Source organism: Mobula hypostoma, chromosome 19 (assembly GCF_963921235.1).
Source record: "Mobula hypostoma chromosome 19, sMobHyp1.1, whole genome shotgun sequence".
NCBI lineage: Eukaryota > Metazoa > Chordata > Chondrichthyes > Myliobatiformes > Myliobatidae > Mobula > Mobula hypostoma.
This window is the reverse complement of record NC_086115.1, coordinates 21,556,499-21,577,193: the sequence shown is the minus strand read 5'-3', so window position 1 is coordinate 21,577,193 and position 20,695 is coordinate 21,556,499. Positions and strand designations below refer to the sequence as shown.

The 20,695-nt window shown below is 38.0% G+C and overlaps 1 protein-coding gene across 9 annotated transcripts in view; it reads left to right on the top strand.

The window, feature by feature from the left end:
- The window catches only part of mypn (myopalladin), a 288,573-nt gene that overhangs the window by 180,752 nt on the left and 87,126 nt on the right, over positions 1–20,695 (top strand). For all 9 annotated transcript variants that reach the window (XM_063071525.1, XM_063071522.1, XM_063071521.1 and 6 more), the window contains 3 exons: positions 2,260–2,283; positions 13,979–14,095; positions 19,922–20,249. In XM_063071525.1, the coding sequence (XP_062927595.1) occupies positions 2,260–2,283; positions 13,979–14,095; positions 19,922–20,249 (469 nt within the window). The remainder of the gene's footprint in view (positions 1–2,259; positions 2,284–13,978; positions 14,096–19,921; positions 20,250–20,695) is intronic.

The window sequence follows — 20,695 nt, the reverse complement described above, 5'->3', positions numbered from 1 at the left end:
CTCTGTAATAGTCACATTATAGTTCCACATACAGTTCAGTTCTGAGCTCACCTTCCTTGTCCTTAATACTCTTAGCATAAACATAAACACACTTCAACCCATGCATCCCATCTTGCCTCTTACCTTGTCTCTGCCCGTCCTTCCTTATTAACTTACTGGTCGTGACATTTACCTTCCTTTCTGTCCCTCCACTTACTGATCTAGTGCTTTGGATTTCAGGTTTATCATACTGATAATCCTCTTTTTTGGCTCAGAAAAGAGTTGATTGAAGTAGTCAGGAGAAACCAACAGAAAATACTGGGCTCATGTTTTATCATTTATGTTCCAATATATTAATGATATATTATTGGATTTACTATCATGCAGTTTAATATGCCAAGCCCTATAGTGTAGTTCTCTCACCATAGCACACCCTAGACCTAGACTGAGCTATAGGTTTGAATCCTTTCCTTAATTTCACTGAGCAAATATCACCTCCTACTCACTAATGCAGGTGTGCCAAAAAATCTTTGGTGAAGCTTGAATCACTGGCAGCAAAGGTCATCTATCAGTACAAGGATGGAAGATTTCTCATGCCTGGCACTGCAATAAATGAGTGATTTACCAGCAAAGGCTGTTAGTGAGCAGGCAGTTGAAATCTGGCTTCTTGTGCTTTGGTCAGGCAACCTTCTGACAGGAAAAGAAGGTAAATGTTTACTTAATGATGGTCCAAGAGCAGATTTCCAGTGTAAATGTTGGGAAATTTTATCAATGTCCTGCTTCACCAGTGTACAGAAACTAGCTGGTAATAAAATATGGGCTTTCAAATTATGGCCCATTGATGCCAGAAACTCTAGGGCATTTAATGGAGTAAAAAGGCTGGCATTTACCTGTTCTTCCTTTTTAAATAGCTTTCATAGTATGATAACCTAATAAAAGGCCATTCACCCTGTTTATGCTACTTTTTAAAATATAGAACACCACAGGAACAAGTTGTTTGGTTGTTGCTAACATTTTTTTGACCAAATTATATTAACAACTGTGCAGTTGAAACAAATAGATATGCAAAGATAGGTTTACCTATTCAATTAATCTCATGCTCCTCCTCTCTCCCTAAAGCCTGGGGGGAAAAAAATCACATCCAATATGTTGATAGTGTATTGCACTAATGTTTAGTATTTATAGTTTGTCGTGATCTTAAATAGTGCAACCTCATTTACTCTCCAGTAAATTAAGCAAATTTCTGATCTATTGAGTCTTAATCCTTCAAAATTTCTACAATATCTTAATATCATCTGTCAATTAAGACACCCCAGTCTTCCAGAACTAAAGGCTGTCATTCCTGTAAACCCTCTTTACACTCTGGCTAAATTCATGACATCCTAATATGTTCACATCACCTGATCTGAGTAAGTATCTTAAGGATCAATGGCCTAAAACTCGACATAAAATGTTTTAAAATATCCTTTTTAACATTATCCTTTGATCATCTCTCCACATAGATTGCATCCAAAGAGTCTTTCAAAAATACAAAAAATAATCCTACCACTTTAAACATGTGGAGCAAATAGAGAGGAGATCTGGAATATAGACAATATACGAGCTGATTCCAACACTTAGGATTCATTATGCTTACGTATATGACTGAGGACAGTACCAAACAAAATATGTCATATGTCTCATAGTTTTTCATGATTTCAAGGGCCTCTATGAATACCCCAGTAAATTACTTGTATTTGGAAATTCCATCTTTATGACAAAGAAGAGGTCAAAAGTAACAGGCAGATGCAATGAATATACAAGAGAATATAAAGAATATATCAGGAACTTTTATATTAATCACTGTCAGGTAACCAACCTCAAATTTTTGAATTCTACAATAAGCAGAAATCTCTAGATGAACTGAGGCTGTGGCTGTTTGCTATAATTAGATTTGCTTCTTTAAAAGGGAATGATTGCTTGCAGAATCATAACATTGTGCGGTATAGCTACTAAAAGCAAACTCAGCTGACTTGTTGTGAACAATCTCAAAAGAGGCTTACTTGGCAATGATTCTAAATATTTTAAAGTATAACTTCCAGAGGAGTTAAATACTTTTAGTTCTCTAACATTAAAACTATTCACCAATCTTGAACAGATTCAAATGAATTTTATTCGCAACATGTATGTTTTATTCTTTAAATAACCACTCTTTAAATGCTTACCATTTTTAAAAAAAAGATAGTTGTCCTAATGGACTTTTACTTTTTGTCCTTTCCTGTTTGCTTTTTATTGATGTAGAGCCAAGATCAATGAGCGATTCAGGTGAGTGTTTGGATATTTTGCAATTTATGGGATTTTCATGTAGTGCATATTTAGGTAAAATTAGCAAGAATTGTAGTAATTAACAATTTATTTAAAGGAAGAAGATATCAATGATCATTCTGTACTTTTTCTGTAAATTCATTTGTACAATGGTGAGAAACTAAAAGCAAATGTAGCAAAATCACAATCTTAAAAGATTACTGGAACTGTAGAATATAATACCATCTACAATGTCATTATGATATTTAAAAGCTTAATTATGAGATTCATAATGATGATTAGTACCCAATAGTACCACATTTACAGAATAATTTCAGCCTGAATACAAACTCAAGGCCCTGGTTAACAATTTGGTGAGACTCCCAACATTACTGGCTTTATTCAAACATTTTTCAGACTGAAAGAAATCAAAATATAGAGAGGCATTTCCATACTGAATTTCATGGCCACAGGTTTCACAGTGCTTCACGGACAATGGCACAGTAGCTTTGGACATGATCACTTTTCTAATACAGCAAATATATGCACAACAGTGTGAAAATAACCAGATAATTCATTTGCATGTTGTCAGTTGAAGGAAAAATATTGATCACAACACTTCTTACACTTTAATTTACAGATTATTATTGGGGTATTGAGTTGGATATTGACACTTTGCCTATCAGAGGGCCTGAGTGGGCCTCGGACTGGTCATTGGAGAAAGGGTCCCCCAGGGTAGGTGAGAGAGCCATTAGAAGATTGTGTTCATCAAGGTATCTGAGAGTTGTGCTGGAACAGATTAGGAGAAGAGGTCAGTTGGAGAGGAGATGAAAACATAAGTATGAGAGTTACCTTAATTTGTGAGTCTAGAGCAGTAAAAACCCAATTTTTCTCTGCACGATCATCCAAATGAACCATGTATGGACAATGTAACTTTAAGCATATCTGGTCTTAAGATCACTTTAGACATGAGGTTCCTCTAGCAGGCAAGCTGAAGGAGATTCCCAAAGGTTTCTACAGGTATATTAAGAGCACAAGGATAGCAAGGGATAGAATTGGTCCTCTTGAAGATCAGCATGGTCATCTATGCATTGAGCTGAATGAGATATGGGAAAGTCTCTAAAAATAAGTTGGAAAATTATTGACCAGTAAAGCTAATATCAGTAGTGGGTAAGTTATTGGAAGGTATTCTGAGAATTGAATTGAATTGACATTATTTCTTACATTCTTCGTATACATGAGGAGTAAAAATCTTTATGTTACATCTCTGTCTAAATGTGCAATGTGCAATTTGTAGTAAATAGTATGTTCAACAGGACAGTCAATATAATATAGAAATACAATTGTATCAGCATGAAATAATGAGTCTGATGGTCTGGTGGAAGAAGCTATCCCAGAGTCTGTTGGTCCTGGCTTTTATGCTGCGGTACCGTTTCCTGGATGGTAGCAGCTGAAACAGTTTGTGGTTGAGGTGACTCGGGTCCCCAATGATCCTTCAGGCCCTTTTTACTCACCTTTCTTTGTAAATGTCTGAATAATGGGGAAGTTCACATCTACAGATGCACTGGGCTGTCCGCACGACTCTCTGTAGAGTCCTGCGATTGAGGGAAGGACAGTTCCCATACCAGGCAGTGATGCCGCCTGTCTGGATGCTCTCAATTGTGCTCCTGTAGAAAGTTCTTAGGATATGGGGGCCCACACCAAACTTCTTCAACCGTCTGAGGTGAAAGAGATGCTGTTGTGCCTTTTTCACCACACAGCCGATATATGCAGACCACATGAGATCCTCGGTGATGTGTATACCAAGGAACTTAAAGCTGTTCACTCTCTCAACCCCAGATCCATTGATGTCAATAGGGGTTAGCTTGTCTTCATTCCTCCTGTAGTCCACAACCAGCTCCTTTGTTTTTGTGACATTGAGGGAGAGGTTGTTTTCTTAACACCACTGTGTCAGTGTAATGACTTCTTCAGGCTGCCTCATTATTATTTGGGATTAGGCCAATTAGCATAGTATCATCAGCAAATTTAATTATCAGATTGGAGCTGTGGGTGGCGACTCAATCATGGGTATACAGAGAGTAAAGGAGGGGGCTTAGGACACAACTCTGAGGGGCACCTATGACCTGTGTTGAGGGTCAGAGGAGCAGAGGTGAAGGACCCACTCTTACCACCTGCTGACAACCTGACTAGTGACCAGATATATAAATATTTAGATAGACAAGAACTGATTAGGGTTAGTCAATATGACTTTGTGGTGGGGTAGGTTGTGTCAAACCAATGTTATTGTTTTACAGGGAAGTTACCAAGAAAGTTGATGAAGGCATGGTAGTGGATGTGGTTTACATGGACTTTAACAGAACCTTTGATAAGGTCCCACATGGGAGGTTGGTCAAGAAGGTTCATCACTTGGCATTCAGGATAAGGTAGTAAATTGAATGATGACTTCATAGGAGAAGTCAGAGAGCAGTAATAGATGGTTGCCTCTCTGACTGGAGGCCTGGGACTAGTGATGTGCCATAGAGATTGGTGCTGGGTCCATTGTTGTTTGTCATCCATATCAATAATCTGGATGATAATGTAAACAGGATTAGCAAATTTTCAAGTGACACCAAGATTAGAGGTGCAGTGGACAGCGAGGAAGGCTACCAAATCTTGAAGAGGGAACTGGACCAGCTGGAAAAATGGGCTGAAAAATGGTAGATAGAATTGAAAGCAGACAAGTGTGAGTTGTTGCACTTTGAGAGGACAAACCATGGTAAGACTTACATGGTGAGCGGTAGGGCACTGAGGAATGTGGTAGAACAGAGGGATTTTGGAATTATGATCCATAATTCCTTGAAATTGGTGTCACAGTTAGATAGGGTTGTAAAGAGAGCTTTTGTCACATTGTCCTTCATAAATCAAAGTATTGAGTACAGGAGTTAGAATATTATGTTGAAGCTGTATGAGACAGTGAGGCCTAATTTGGAGTATTGTGTCCAGTTCTGGTCACCTACTTACAGGAAAGATATCAATACGGTTGAAAGCGTGCAAAGGATATTTACAAGGATGTTGCCAGAACTTGAGGACCTAAGTATAGGAAAAGGTTGAATAATTGTATTCCTTAGAGCATAAGAGAATGAGGGAAGATTTGGTAGAGGTATACAGAATTATGAGGGGCATAGATGGGGTAGATCCAAGCAGGCTTTTCCCACTGAGGTTAGGTGAGACGACAATTAGAGATCATGGGTTAGGATGAAAGGTAAAATGTTTAAGGGGAATATGAGGGGGAATTTCTTCACTCTGAGGGTGATGAGAATGTGGAACAAGCTGCCAGTGGAAGTAGTGAAAGTGGGTTCAGTTTCAATATTTAAGAAAAAGTTGGATAGGCACATGGGAAGGGTATAGAGGGCTATGGTCTGGGTGCAGGTTGATGGGACTAAATTGTTATGACTAGATGGGCTGAAAGGCCTGTTTCTGTGCTGTGTAGTACTCTATGACTCTGACTCAATGATGTAAGAGCAACACCAGGAAGAACTTCATTGAAATCCCAACGTGACGTGCAATGAATCAGAAGTTTTTAATTACTTGATGCTGAAATAACTAGCAATATGTGTTCAAATGTCTCTGCCTATAAATAAAATTTAATGCCAATAGTACATGACTAACATGGCCAATTGAAGAAAACTAAGGATTGGCAAATGCATGTGCTACATTGTCAATATGTTTATGGATTTCTTCTTCTGGACTCTTAACCTCTTTTTGCTGCCAAACCCAATGGCCTATGGAGTTCAAATCCTCACATAATTTCTCTTGTATTGCTATGACGATCATTTCTCCTGGATGGCTCATTACAGTAACAAAGATGTTAATCTTGAATGTGTTCAGAATCTTATATTCAATGTTTTTAAAAAAGTTCAATTGCACATGTTAAGTCTCAATTAATCTCAGGTTTAGCGATTAAAGATTATTTTTGTGTTTTCACTTCATTGGACCATTTTATGAAATGCAAGTTGTGAATTTATAGGCTATAGGGGCACTTGCTTTTGGCATAAGCATTGAACACTAAATGCATTATGAATACATTTTGTGGTGATTTACCTGTCATGATCTTACAAATGACCAGACGTTCTGTCTCGTTGTACCACAATTGAAAAGTGTCATAAGTGGCTTAGGCTAAGCTGTTCAGTTTGTTTGCTTGTCTAGATTTTATCTCTATTGTGCCTTGAAGACTTGTCTTTCCAAAGATGGTTTGTAATATTTCATTACTTGGCTGATTAAAGCCTCTGTAGAATATTGAAGCAACTTAGTGATGAATAACTCTGAACCTCCTTAGATGCCAGTGAGGAATATAACTTTCCTGAATTAGTTTTATTTTCATTGTTCCTAGTTTCTAGTCTCAGGTATGGCATTCTGTAGTCCCAAATAATTTGGGATATCTTCTATGTCCTGGAAGGTATTTATGATAATCACAAAGAGCAGGGGTCACAGAACAGTTCTCTGTGGAACACTACTGTTCATTGACCTCTAGGCACAATGTAATTGATCTACAATCACCCTGAAACCTGAAAGAGACATCATTCTTGCTGTAAGAGTCCATGGATCTTTTGCATTGGTGTTAATGTCTCATCAAAGTATTACACTAGATCATTTAGATGAGATTATTTGGAAATGTGTAACCCAGTAGGTTTTGCATGTTTGGAAATAGATTTAAATTTTAAAATATCCAACAGAAATACTCCAGCTTGACAATTTCCCTATTTAATTTCCTTGAGTAGAATTGGGATCTATAGATTGCCAATAACACAAGCAAATTGTTATACTAGATCAATAATTCATTTCTAAATTTTACTTTGGAACTGTGGGTTTTCCGATTTCCTGAAATTTCCCAGTAAAAGCAAGAGAAAAATAATTAAGATTCATGAAAATACTGCAATATGTACGCAATAATAAACACAAGAGACTATGTACTTAGATGCTGGGAATCTAGAGCAACCCACACAAAATGCTGGAGGAACTCAGCCAGTCAGGCAGCATTGTGGAAATGAATGACCAGTTAATGTTTCGGGCCAAGGCCCTTCATCATGACCTGTGTATATTGCAATAGTTACTCAAGGGAGTTTCTTTCTGACCCATTAGTAGGAATTGGTTTGTTCAGTTTGTTTTCTGAAATATTTATAGGGTTTTTTGCCAGACACAAGTTCATAAATATATCCGGCAGATATTGAAATATTTTTTGCCAGATCTCTTTACTGGGTGTGAGGTGATGAGAGAAGAAGTAGGTTTGTAAGTCAGGTTACTACCAACATGTACAAGAACAATGCCACGTTCAACTGTATTTGTTTCTAAATTGCAGATGTTTCGGCTCTGTTAAGAAGCAGACATGTTCCTGGAGATTTTTGTTTTTGTTATATGGCAGTCCAGTCGTATACATATCCAGACTCTTCATGGATACTTTATTGGAGGGAATAAAGGATGTCCTTTTAAACCAGTCCTGATATAGGGACTCAAACCAAAGCATTGATCTTTTATCCCCTCTGCACTGATGCTGCTTGACCCACTGAGTTCTTCCAGCAGTTGATTTTGCTCTCTTTTCCAAAATCTGCCATCTCTTGTGTCTCTTTTCATAAAATCAAACATCAGACCAATGTATTTAAGGAATCAACAAACCAAAGGAATATTAAATACATTCTTCAGAAGCAGGTATCCTTCAGTAAGCAGCTCTGATAGACCCAGACTTAAATTCTGATGAACTCAAGGGAAAAACTGGCAGGATAGAAATGTGAAGATATTTAAATTGCTGGGCTGTGATGTGTATTTTGTGAGCAGAAATTTAGCAGTCCTCCCAACTGGTTACAATCTTCCCATCCAAAATGGTTGTGCTGTGCTCCTTGCTATCACAATGCTACAATGAGGTAAGAATGTGCAAAGTAACAATGTGCAGAGTGTGCATAATGTCTGAACAATTGTGTTATGCCCTGGTTAAGATTTTTATTGCTATGTAGCAGGTATTTGATTTTAGCAGTTCTGTAAGAGCAGTCTGTTCTGCTTTTAGTATGTTTGGGTTTGAGCAAAAGATAAGGGGCTATGTTGTGTCAGCCATTCAGGGTGATGGAATTGGGAGAAGGTTCTGGAGAAAGCTGGGCGTAGAGGTTTTTGTGACAGACAATGGTGTGGGTCGAGGTCTTTTTGGCAGGAGCTGGCAGAAGACAGGAGGGAAGATGACTGAGGATGTTAAAAACAACTTCAAGATGAACTCAAACTTATGTGCACATTTGGATTGGGTTAACTATAATGGGCCCTTTTTTATTTTCTTTTTCCTGCTAACTGTTCGATAAAGCTGACATTTGTAAATATACTTTTCTTTATAATTGTATGCAGTATACGATTTGTTATTTCTTGCGGACAGCTAATTGCAAGGGAGCAGTATTTACACAGTATTTGCACAGTTCGGGGTTCGGGTGGTTGAGACATCCCAACTTTCTGGTTTTGGTGGAACACAAGTCATACCACCCTAGACGTACAGAGGTTGAGAAAGGTGGTTTCCTCACCACTGAGTCCAGTGGCTGTTCGGGGCTAACGTGCCACATCTCTAGAGACCCACGATAAAAAAGGGTTTCAATTGCAAGGAGAAGGAAGGTGAAGTTCAGGTGGCATATCAGTACTTCTCTAACTCAGTTTGCTGAGTAATTTTATTCATGCAATGTTTATTGAGGTTGCACTTAGATAAAAACAAGTGATGGAAACATTCTGCAAGGCAGAAAGGATTTATTAAAGCATAAATAGGTTACAAATCCTTCAGAACTGGAAAAGCAAGAGAATAAGTTAATTTTAAATTGCAATAGGAGAGGGATGGATAAGGCAAAGGGATATCTACGATAGGGTAACATCAATGAAATGCTGGAGGAACTCAGAAAGTCAAGCAGCATCAATGGAAGGGAATAAACAGCCGACCTATGGCTATACTTGCCTGGAAGCACTCAATCCCATCCAATCTCAGAAGCTAGGCAGGTTCAGGCCTAGTTAGTACCTGGATGGCGCTGCAGAATCTCTTGAGTTTATGTCTCGGCCTGAAAAATGGACTGTTTGTTCCTCTCCATTGATGCTTCCTAACCTGCTGAGTTCCTCCAGCATTTTTTTGTGTGGTACTCTGGATTTCCAGTATCTGCAGAATATCTTATGTCATATTCTACAATAGGATGAAGCCAAATTGTTCTGGGAATAAGCAGTAGAGATCCATTAATATAGGATAATTGAAATCCTTCAAAGTCACTGTCCTCTTGTATATTTCCACAATGCTGTTGTAACCTTGCTACTCCATCACTCAACATTATTCACGGTAATATCCTTCTTACTTGTTATATATTTGGATTTCTGAAGACTTTCAGTAAAGTACCACTTAAAAATTATAGCATAAGATATGTATTCAAGGAGTTGAGTAATGTATTAGCATGTTGATTAAAGTGATAGAGAATTAGGAAAGAAATATTTTTAGGTTTTTAAACAGTAATTAATGGGGTGCTTTTGAGATTAGTACAATTAGTACATTTACACAATTTGACCAAGTATTGTAACTAATTTTTTGACAAGAGTTGGTAAGAAAGTATGTTATATGAAGGACATTGAATCTGCTGAACAAGTGGCCTCAGGAGTGAAACCTGTTGGATTCTCCTGCTGCTGTAACCCATCCATATGAAGGTTTGACACATTGTGCATCTGAAGGTGCTCTTCTGCCCACCACTGTTGTAAAATGTAGTTACTTGAGTTCCTGTCACCTTCTTGTCAGCTTGAACCAGTTCAGTCATTCTCCTTTGATCCCTCTCTTTAACAAGGTGTCTTTGCACCCTGGATGCTTTTTGTTTTTTGTACCATTGTCAGGAGATCAGAAGATTCTGAGATACTCAAACTACCCTGTCTGGCACCAACAATCATTCCATGGTCGCTTAGATCACATTTCTTCCCCATTCTGATGTTTGGTCTGAATAACAACTGAACCCCATGATTGTCTGATATTTGCATTAACAAGCAGGTGTACCTAATAAAGTGGCCATGGAGTGTGATTTAGCAGAAGCATTATAAATGGGAAATGCAAGACTATCTAGGTATCTAAGGGGAATAAAAGAAACAAAATGTTTTTAAACAGGGTAAAAGTATAGAATGATGCTATACAGAAGGATATGATCATTCATCTGCATGAAATACAGAAATTAATTTGCTTCATAAAAAGTTAAATAGGCCTTTATTGTAAGGAAAGTTGAGTATAAAATAGGGAAGTTTTGCTATAAACGTCCATGGCTTTGGTGAGGGCACACCTGTCATACTGTAAAGTGCTTCTGATCTTCTTACTTAAGACCTTAGATCAATTTAGAAAAATACACTAGGTTCATTCTTAGGAACAAGATGAGCACAAGAGGAATGATTGGGCTTTTATTTACTGTGGCTTTGAAGAATGGGGGGTACCTAATGGAAATAGATTCTGAACTCAATAGCATACTGCTGAGGCAATGTTTCCCTTTATGGAGGAATCTAGAGCTAAAGGCATGTGTTTAAGATATTCATTCAAGATTGAAGTGAAGCAAATTTCTCTCAGTGGCCATGAACTTTTGAAGTTCTGTACCCCAGATAACTGTGAAGCCTTAGACACTGAATATATTTAAGGCTGAAAGAAACTGAATTTTTGACAATAATAGAATCAAGGGCTATGGGGAGCAGGCAAGAAACTGGACTTTGACTTATTGAATGCCAGAACAAGTTCAAGGAGCTATATGGTGTGCTCCTGATCCTTTCTCTTATGTTCTAAAGTTAATTTTTAGTTGTTTAATGCTAAAAGGTAATTATGGAATTACATTTCTGGGCACTTTATTTCTTTTCTATTCCTTCTTAGACATGTTTATCATTAATTTGCTACTCGAATTAAGCTATGATCATCCTTCTATCATTTTTATTACTTTCCTTTCTCAATTTCAGTTACATGCTGTAGAGTTTAAATTTATTACTTTAAAAGAGAAAGTAGTTTAAACAGATAGTGTTCGCCATGCCAGTAGGGATCTCCCGGTGGTAAGCCATTTCAATTCCACTTCACTTCCCACACTGACATATCTGTAGAAGGCCTCCTCAAAAGTCAGGTCATGACAAATGAAAATCAAATCACCTCGTATTTTTCCTGGGCTCTCTCCAACCTGGCAGCATGAGCATTGATTTCTCAAACTTCTGGTAATTGCTGCCCCTCTGTCCCTTTTCCTCTCTTTTTCTCTTTTTCTCTTTTTTTCTCTCTCCTCTTAATCCAGCTGACTCCAATCATCCCATAACTTTCCCCTCCACCATCCTTTCTCTCTCTCTCCATCTGCCTATCGTCCACACATTCATCTCACTGGTTTCCCTCCCGAACTTCTTCAATTTATTCCTGCTTCACTATCTTCACTGTTTTATTCCATCATCTTCAGTCCCTTGTCACTTCCACCTATCACTGCCCAGCTTCTGACATCATTCCCACCCTCCTCTGTCTATCACATTACTCACCTAAGTCCATCAGTAACCTAGTGGCGCTTGCACATGTGAGCAGGAATGATGCCAGAAGCTGGACAGTGATAGGTGGAAGTGATAAAGAACTGAAGGAAATTCAGCTACATCCCCTTTTGTTTCCAGTCCAGATTAAGGGTCTCTATCTGAAATGTTAACTGTCTATTTCCCACCATAAGTTCTGCCTGTCAAAGTCCTGCAGCGTTTTGTGTGTTAAACAAGCAGTGTGCAGTGCACAATACACATTTTAGGAAACATTCTTAATTAAATGAAAAGGTTAGCTTTTGCATTTTAGAAATAACTTGCAATAAAATGTGGAGCACATTTCAATGAAAGTTGTGAACTATGCGTAAAGAGAGTTCCAAGGATATTGTTTTTACTGTATTTGTACAAAAGCATGCACCCCTATAATTATTACAAAAGACAATTTGTCTTCTAAGTAGACTAAGGATTATGCTAACTGTTCACAGAACCTACTACCAGGTACATTTAGGGTCATAGAGCAATACAGCACAAAAACAGGCCCTTCAGGCCAACAAGCCTATGCTGACCACGATATCCACCTATCTAGTTCCAATTTCCTGCATGCAGCCCATGTCCTTCCAGGCCCCTCACCTTCATGTACCAATCAAAGAGATTCTATTGCCCCTGCCTCACCCATTTCCTCTTGGCAGCTCATACCATACACTCACCACCCTCTATGTGCAAAAGTTTCCCCTTAGGTCATCTTCTGTGATTTGCTCCTCTTGTTGGTCAATACACAAATGACACAACAATTTCCTAGAAGGCCGCAACATTTGTCAAAAGAACAGGCCAGGTTTTAATGCTTTTCAAGAGGAGTAAATCATGACTATGTTTCTCAAAGCAAGGATTGCCCAGTTTCACATAACTTCAGATTTTGTTAGCAACCATTTAGTGCACCAAAATACCTAAAGTTCTTTTCCAAAGAGTTTTTAAAAATGTATATTTTGAAATATCCAAGGAACAGGGTAGCAGTGAACTAGAAATCACTTTTTGGTTGTTTGAGATACATTGTCTATTTAGTTCTACTTTAAATTAAAAGCAAAAAGATCTGACACTTAATGAACAGAAGTTCTAAGTAGTTATTACGTAGCTGCATTTGATTCACATAAGCTTACTAATTTTATTGACATTCTGGCTCCATTGTTGGCTTTCTGATAGAACTGTAGAGTTGATGAAAATCTCACAAAATCAATCTGCAATTCCCAATCATACTATTTTTAATGCATTGAAAATGGCTGTCAGATGTTGGATCCCAGTCAGATATTTAGTGTCATGATAAATGTTCTCACCCACATGCCCAAGAGTCTGGTTTCAATATGGCTTGGCTATATATAATTTTACTGCCATCTTACACTTGAGGAAAGATTCTGGCTCTTTAAAAGCAGATATAGATGGAAATTAAAGTCTGAAGTTAATACATCAAATTCCTCATTTGTCTGATGACTGTAAAATCAAGGCACTGCAAAGTTTATTGAAAATATTCCCATAACTTTACTCTGGCAGCCAATATATTCATTCAGATGAATTTTCACTGCACCCCAACCAGGACCATCAGTGTCTTCCTAAATTCCTTTTGGATTGTACCATGTTAATTCCTCTCAGAATTGTATATACAGTACATAATTATGTAAAATCACTTCATCTTTATAAACTATCATGAGTGTAGATCCATCTATCTCATTCCTCATCACAGTGCACTGTTTTAACTATGGAATCAATGAATAACAGGTAACTAAAAATAAACCCAATGCTCCAAACATATTCTGACTACAGTACTGTAAAAAAATGAAGCGTATTATCACCTCTTTATGTTCTTGTCCCCTTGAAATAAATGTTAAGATTCAATTTTCCTTTCTGATTCCTACTTATACTTTTCCCCCAGCTTTAAATGATTACTTGACTCTTAAATGACTTTGCCCCTCCATAGGTTTATATTTTTTTTACCTGAATGAGATTATCCACTGGTTAGTTATTTAAAAAATACCACTGGATTTATGGGGGCATAAATTGTAACATCAACTGGCCTATTTGAAGTTCATATTACATTGTGAAAAAGGCATGCATTAATTCAATATATAATCTGTATCGAGGAAAACACAGGCAAAGCAGACGACTATGACTCTAATGTATTGTTACATGATTAAATACTTGAATATGTTTGGAAAGCATCTGTGATTCATCTGAATCTTTTTAGAGGAGATATGCACCCTGGTAATTGCTGAAGCCTTTGCTGAAGACTCTGGGATGTTTACGTGTACAGCTAGCAACAAGTATGGCACCATGTCAAGCATGGCTCACCTCTCTGTCCGTGGTAGGTCTACCCCCTTTTTAAAATAATTTTCTTCGTTACATTATTATCTTTTTGTTTCAGATGTAAACAAAAAACCGACATATTTTTCAAAAAAGAGTTTATTTTAGTCAAATTACATAGGATGCAATAGCCCATTGACATTAGACACCAGACCTCTGGATTAAGCAGCACTATTTTAGGATTAAACCTCTGACTTCAAAAGGTAAAAGGCTCATAGGATTAACCTTGATAGGATTTGGTAGAAAATGCAATAGGATTAGGCTATGGTTCAGAAACTAAGTATCCTGTATCATGACTCATTCTCTATCTCCTAATCACACCTTTCCTACCATTTAAAGTCACAAATAAGGTGGATGTAGATAACTCACCATTGGTTTGGATGAATACAGCAATAATTATATTCAAAAAGTTTAAAGCCATCCATTTTGTTTGAAAAGCTGAAACATTTGCTTGCACTACCATTTTGACAAAAGGTATCATTGTTTATCTCCAAAATTCACTCCAGCAACACATTTAACCTTCTCCAATTGCACCTTTGACTACAGTCTCCACCACACAGAAGGAGAAGAGCAGCAGATGCAAGGAAATACCATATCTGAATCCGTTTCAAAGCCATATACTTTTCAAATTACTACTCTATGGTTTCCTAAAAAGTATGAACCTAATTTAGACATTCATAATTGCCTCCAAATTGTAAGTTTATCTCTTCATTGTCATTTTTCCCTCTTTGAATTCTTGCCTTGTTTAACATAGAGGAGATGGGGAAGATGGGAGGGAGAGTGGTACAGAGAAAGGATCCAGGCAACCCAGTAGTGCAATGATTATGACTATGTCAGTGGGAGGACCTCATTACTTTTTAATTCCATTTTCAGCCCATTAACTCGACAGTAAAGCACTTGGTTGGGTGCTAGCTACAATATCCAAGGCAGGAATCTGTGGTTCACAGGGCTATTCCCTGAGAACCAGAAGACACCAGAGCTCACTAGAAACAAAAAGTTCAGAAGCCAGTATTATGGGGAGGGAAGGAAGGAAGGAAGAAAGGATTAAGGTTACTGATGAATTTATACTTACCCTTTCAATGAAGAGAGACCATGACCTACGTAGTGATCAGCGTGACATATTACAGCCCAGGACATCAGAGTCCGGAGTTCAATTCCAGCGCCGTCTTCAAGGAGTTTGTATGTTCCCCCCGTGACCACATGGGTTTCTTCTCACAGTGCAAAGATGTACTGGTTAATTGGTCAATTGGTCATTGTAGGTTGTCCTATGATTAGGCTAGTGTTAAAAAGGTGGGTTGCTGGGTGGCACAGTTAGTTGGGCCAGAAAGGCCTGTTCCACATATTATCTCTAAATAGTTAAAATAAATAAATAACAAGACTGAAAATTTATTTAATGGACAATGATCCCAATTTCTCCTAGCTTACAAAAAGGCTCTAAAAGCCACAAACTTGTTTAAATTATTTCTTTGACGTCATTTCTATAGTTCTTTTAAAAAGTGTATTTTTCTGTAAGAGTTTAATTCTGAAAATCTAATTCATGGTAATGATGCTATCTGCAAGAGCTTACATTGCTGACATGCCCTCCTGTGATTTTCTATATCGTTGTAATTTCCTGTAATATCCTTCTAACAAGATTAATGAATACAAACACATTACTTAACATCAACATTCCACTGTATCGTTTTTATAAAGAATCATTAAAGCTTTAGATAATTTATGACACCAGAGGAGGTGATTCCGTTATCATGCTAGTCGATAAACAACTATGCAACTCCTTGCATTTGATTCCGAACTTGCTGGTCTTAACTCTCTAAGTACATTCCAGATACGTTTTAAACATGTTAAGAGTTTCTGCCTCTACCACCCTTTCAGACAGAGTCTTACCACCCTTGGTGTGAATTCTCTTTCCTCATCTCCTTACTAATCTCTTTTTCTATCAATACATTGAGAATCCCATTTCATATCCTACATTTAAACTCATTGAGTTTGCTGGAAAATTTATAATTCCACTGTGTGATATCTTTAAAAACTATGTTAAAATATCTTGAGGTTTTAATAGGAATATTATCTGAATATTCTAGGTAAACTGCCTGTCCAGCACCACTAAAAACCCAAAGGTGCCAGATTATCGGAATTTTAATTATTGTGTTCCCTCAAAGGTCTCAGTTAAATTTCCCTTCACTTCCTGTTGAAGAAATCCAACTGAAGCCTGTCCAATCTTTCCTTGAGTTTCCTAGACCTGACAAATACCCACTTCACACAATCACATCTTTCCTGTAAAACAGTGATCAAAGTTCTGAATTTATTTTACACAGTACTCAAACTGTGGTCTAAATATTACTGCTTGTAGAACTAGGTTAACTGCTGTGGTCTTGTCTCCAACGCCTTGGCTAAAGGAAGACTTCCATTTTCTTTAAGAATCATATTGTTTGACTTTAAAGTTATGCAAAACCCTACATTTCATAATATCTCCATTCACTGCAATGTCCACCCCCTTTGTTTTATTATCACTCTTCCCAACAAATGCATTCTGTTACACTTAACCAGATTGAATTCTGTTTTCCACTTCACAGCCCAACTGGTTAAGACCATTCATGACTTCTTGTAGTCAAAAATTCTCTTCCTTCCTGTAAGCTATATGGGCAATTTTTGTGTCATTTGTATCTGCATCCTTATATTTTAGTCTTTTATATATCCTAAAGGCGAGCAAATGTTGAATCTTGTGGAACCTTGCTGGTATAAGCCTTTCAGCCAAAAAAGCACCTAGCAATCATTACCGTATGTTTCCCACTGCTGAGCTGATCTGATATGCTAAGCTCCCTTGGATCCTATCAGCTTTGTCGTTAACCACCCTCCCAAGAGGAACCTTATTGAAAATCCTTCTATGATCTACAGAGACAATGTACAGAGAACATATGCTTGTCAACTTTCCTTGATACTCCTTCCAGCTGCCCAGCTTAATTTTTAAAAACTATATCCAGAATTGCACCACCCCTTTGAATCTCCACCTGCCCGCTCCTCCATCCAAACTGTTGACATACATCTTAAAAATTTCTGCTAAATGCCATTTACGAATTCTACACCTTCAATACTTTTTTGGCAAGATCTTTGTACATTTTTTCTGCACTCTTTCAATCTTATTGACATCTTTCCTGTAGGTAGGTGACCAAAACTGCACACGGTACTCCAAATTAGGCCTCAGCAATGCAATAAACAGCTTCAACGTAACATCCCACCTCCTGTAATCAGTGCCCTGATTTATGAAGGCCAGTGTGCAAAAGCTTTTTTATGACCTTTTCTACTTATGATGCCACTTTCAAGAAATTATGGACCTGTATTTCCAGGTCCCTCTGTTCTACTGCACTCCCCAGTGCGTGAATGCTCACCGTATAAGTCCTGCCCTGGTTTGCCCTCCCAAAGTGCAATTTAACATCTGTATTAAATTCCATTTGTCATTTTTCAGCCCATTTTTCCTGCTGGTGCAGGCTATTACAGGATTTGGTAACATTCCTCACTAAACACTGCACACACAGTCTTGGTGTCATTTGTAAATTTGCTGATCCAGTTTTCCACATTATCATCCAGATCGTTGATATAGTTCTGATCCTTACGGCACAACACTAGTCACAGGCTCCCCGTCAGAGAAGCAACCATCTACTATCACTCTCTGTCTTTTCCCATAAAACCGATGTCTAATCCAGTTTACTACCTCATCTTGAATGCCAAGTGACTGAACCTTCTTGACCATCCTCCCATGCAGGACCTGGTCAAAGGCCTTGCTAAAGTCTATGTAAAAAACATCCACTGCCTTGCTTTCATCAACTTTCCTGGTAATTTCCTCGTAAAACTCTTTAAGATTGGTTAGGCATGACCTACCACATACAAAACCATGTTGACTATCCATAATCAGTCCCTACCTACCCAACTACTTATATACCCAGTTCCTTAGAATACCTTCCAATAACTTACCCACTACTAATGTCAAGCTCGCCAGCCTATAATTTCCTGCCTTATTGTTAGAGCCTTTCTTAAACAATGAATAATATTTGCAATCCTCCAATCCTCCAGCACCTCATCTGTGGCTAAGGATGTTTTAAATTCCTCTGCTAGGGCCCCTGCAATTTCTGCACTAGCCTCCCACTATGTCCGAGGGAATGCCTTGCCTTGCCCTGGGGATTTATCCACCCTAATTTATCTTAAATCAGCAAATACCTCCTCCTCTGTAATCTGTATGATCTCACTGCTGCTGTGAGGTATATCCATGACCTCAATGCTGCTTTGCCACACTTCTGTAGACTTTGTTTTTGCCTTCTAAGTAAATAGAGATGGAAAAAATCCATTTAAGATCTCCCCATCTCTTTTGACTCCATGCATAGATGAACACTCTGATTTTCCAGAAGACCAATTATGTCCCTTGCTATCCTTTTGCTTTTAATACATCTGTAGAAGCCTTTGGGATTCTCCTTCACCTTGTCTGCTAAAGCAACCTCATTTCCTAATTTCTTTCTTAAATGTTCTCTTGCATTTCTTATACTCCTCAAGTACCTCATTTGTTCCTTGCTGCCTATACCTGCTATGCACCTCCTTTTTTTCTTAACCTGGGTCTAAATATCTCCCTAAAACCAAGATTCCCTAAACCTGGTATCCCTGCCTTTTATTCTGACGGGAACATACAAACTCTGTACTCTCAAAATTTTGCTTTTGAAGGCATCCCACATACCAAGTACACCTTTGCCAGAAAGCAACCTGTCCCAATCTACACTTGCCAGATTCTTTCATGATAGAAAGATGAGCTACCATTTCAGTGATAGTTAAAGTATCATCCTTCATTGTGCTCTGTTCATCTGACTTATTTACTATATTCCTTGTATTTGGATATGGATCATTAAGTGTATCCAGAGTTTAATTTTTCTATTCTTTGTTTGGTTCCCTTCCATATTCCTTCACAGATTTTCTACCATCCATTTCTAGCTCAGTTCCTTCTCATTTAAGCTTTCTATCACCATGCCAAGCTACTTCAAACTCTCCCCTACAATTCCAGTGAATCTATCTGAGAGGATATTATCACAGCCCAGTTGATGGGCAATGCTTCTTACCTGTACAGGTCCCACTATTCCTTGCACCTTTCTCCATGCTCCAAAAATGTAAAGCACCCCATCTGTACCACCTTTCCAATCACACATTCATCTACACAACCTTTGTGTTTATATGCTCACTGGTGGATGGCAGCAGGTATCATCCAGGATTTACTATGTTTGAAGTTCTGCTTCCTAGCTGTTTGGGGTCTGGTTACAGTACCTCAACTTTTTGTCTACCTAATTCATTGAGAGCAATATATATCAGTTTCTCTAGTTGTTTACCCTCTCCCTCCAGGGTATTCTGCAGCTGCTCATTCAATCTATGAACCTGGTATCTGGAAGGAAGCATACCATCCGTGAAACATGTATGCTTCCACAGAAGTAACTGTGTGCCCACATAAGTGGAAGAACTTATAAATATAGTTATATTTTCCTTTCTCCTCTCACTGTACAGCTGAGCTCTATAGTTGCTCTTCCCAGTTCAAACTTCCTCATTTTTGGTATTTCGTGGTCTTCTGAACTTCTGCCTGGACTTTTCTTCATCTTTCTGCCAGTCAACCAGTTTTTCATTGCTTACACATTTTTTAAACTTAAGTTTAAAGTTAAACTTAAGAAAAGAGGACAATTTTTAAACCCTAAGAATTCCCCCAATCACCATAATTCCAAATTTTGTACATTTTAGAACTAACATTCCATAGAATGTCACTCTGTGCCAATCTGGAAGAAACTGACTGATGGCTTTTTCACAGGAATTGAAGATTATAATGCTGTTAATCTGAATTCTTCAAGCTCTGTGACAGTGGAGGCCACGGCAACAGATACGCAAATCCAACCAAATAAAACACTGTTACCACCCACTGTCCCCTTTAAACCAAAACTGGAAAGCGTTCTTGTGAACCACCAAGACCACAAACCTAAAGCTGGATTGAGAGTGCATTTTAAATTACCTGAAGATGATACAGGAAGCGAACCTTCATTTGAGGGGGGATACGACAAAACAAACAAACAGAATGCCTGGACATCAGTGCCAATTTCCCCGACAAAGGAGCCTCCACCTGTATATGCCAAACCAAAACTGTGAGTATTTTGTTTACTGATGCATTGAATGATGATAAGCATTTAAAGTGCAGATTTTCCCTGACTCCTATATAGTCCCTTTGTTAAATAGTTTAGATATTTGTTAATAAGTGTTCTATGGAACAGATATTGCCTCAATTTCGATAGTTTAATACGGTATTTCTAAGCTATCATAAAGTCACTTGGTTGAAAATTATTTGGAGTGAATATTTTAAGATTGTAAATCCTAGCATAAATTAAGTTATAGTTTTTGCTGTCGGTAGAAGAGGACTGGAGGATGGGTTATTCCAATATTGAATTAATCTGAAAGTACAGAAATGAAGTGGTTGGTGCCTCAGCCAACACCAGTTTTTCTCTACAAAGAACCAACTCTCCCAACCCAGTGCAAAAGAATATAAGAAATAGAACTAGAAGTAGGTCATTCACCGTTTTCTGCCTGTCCCACC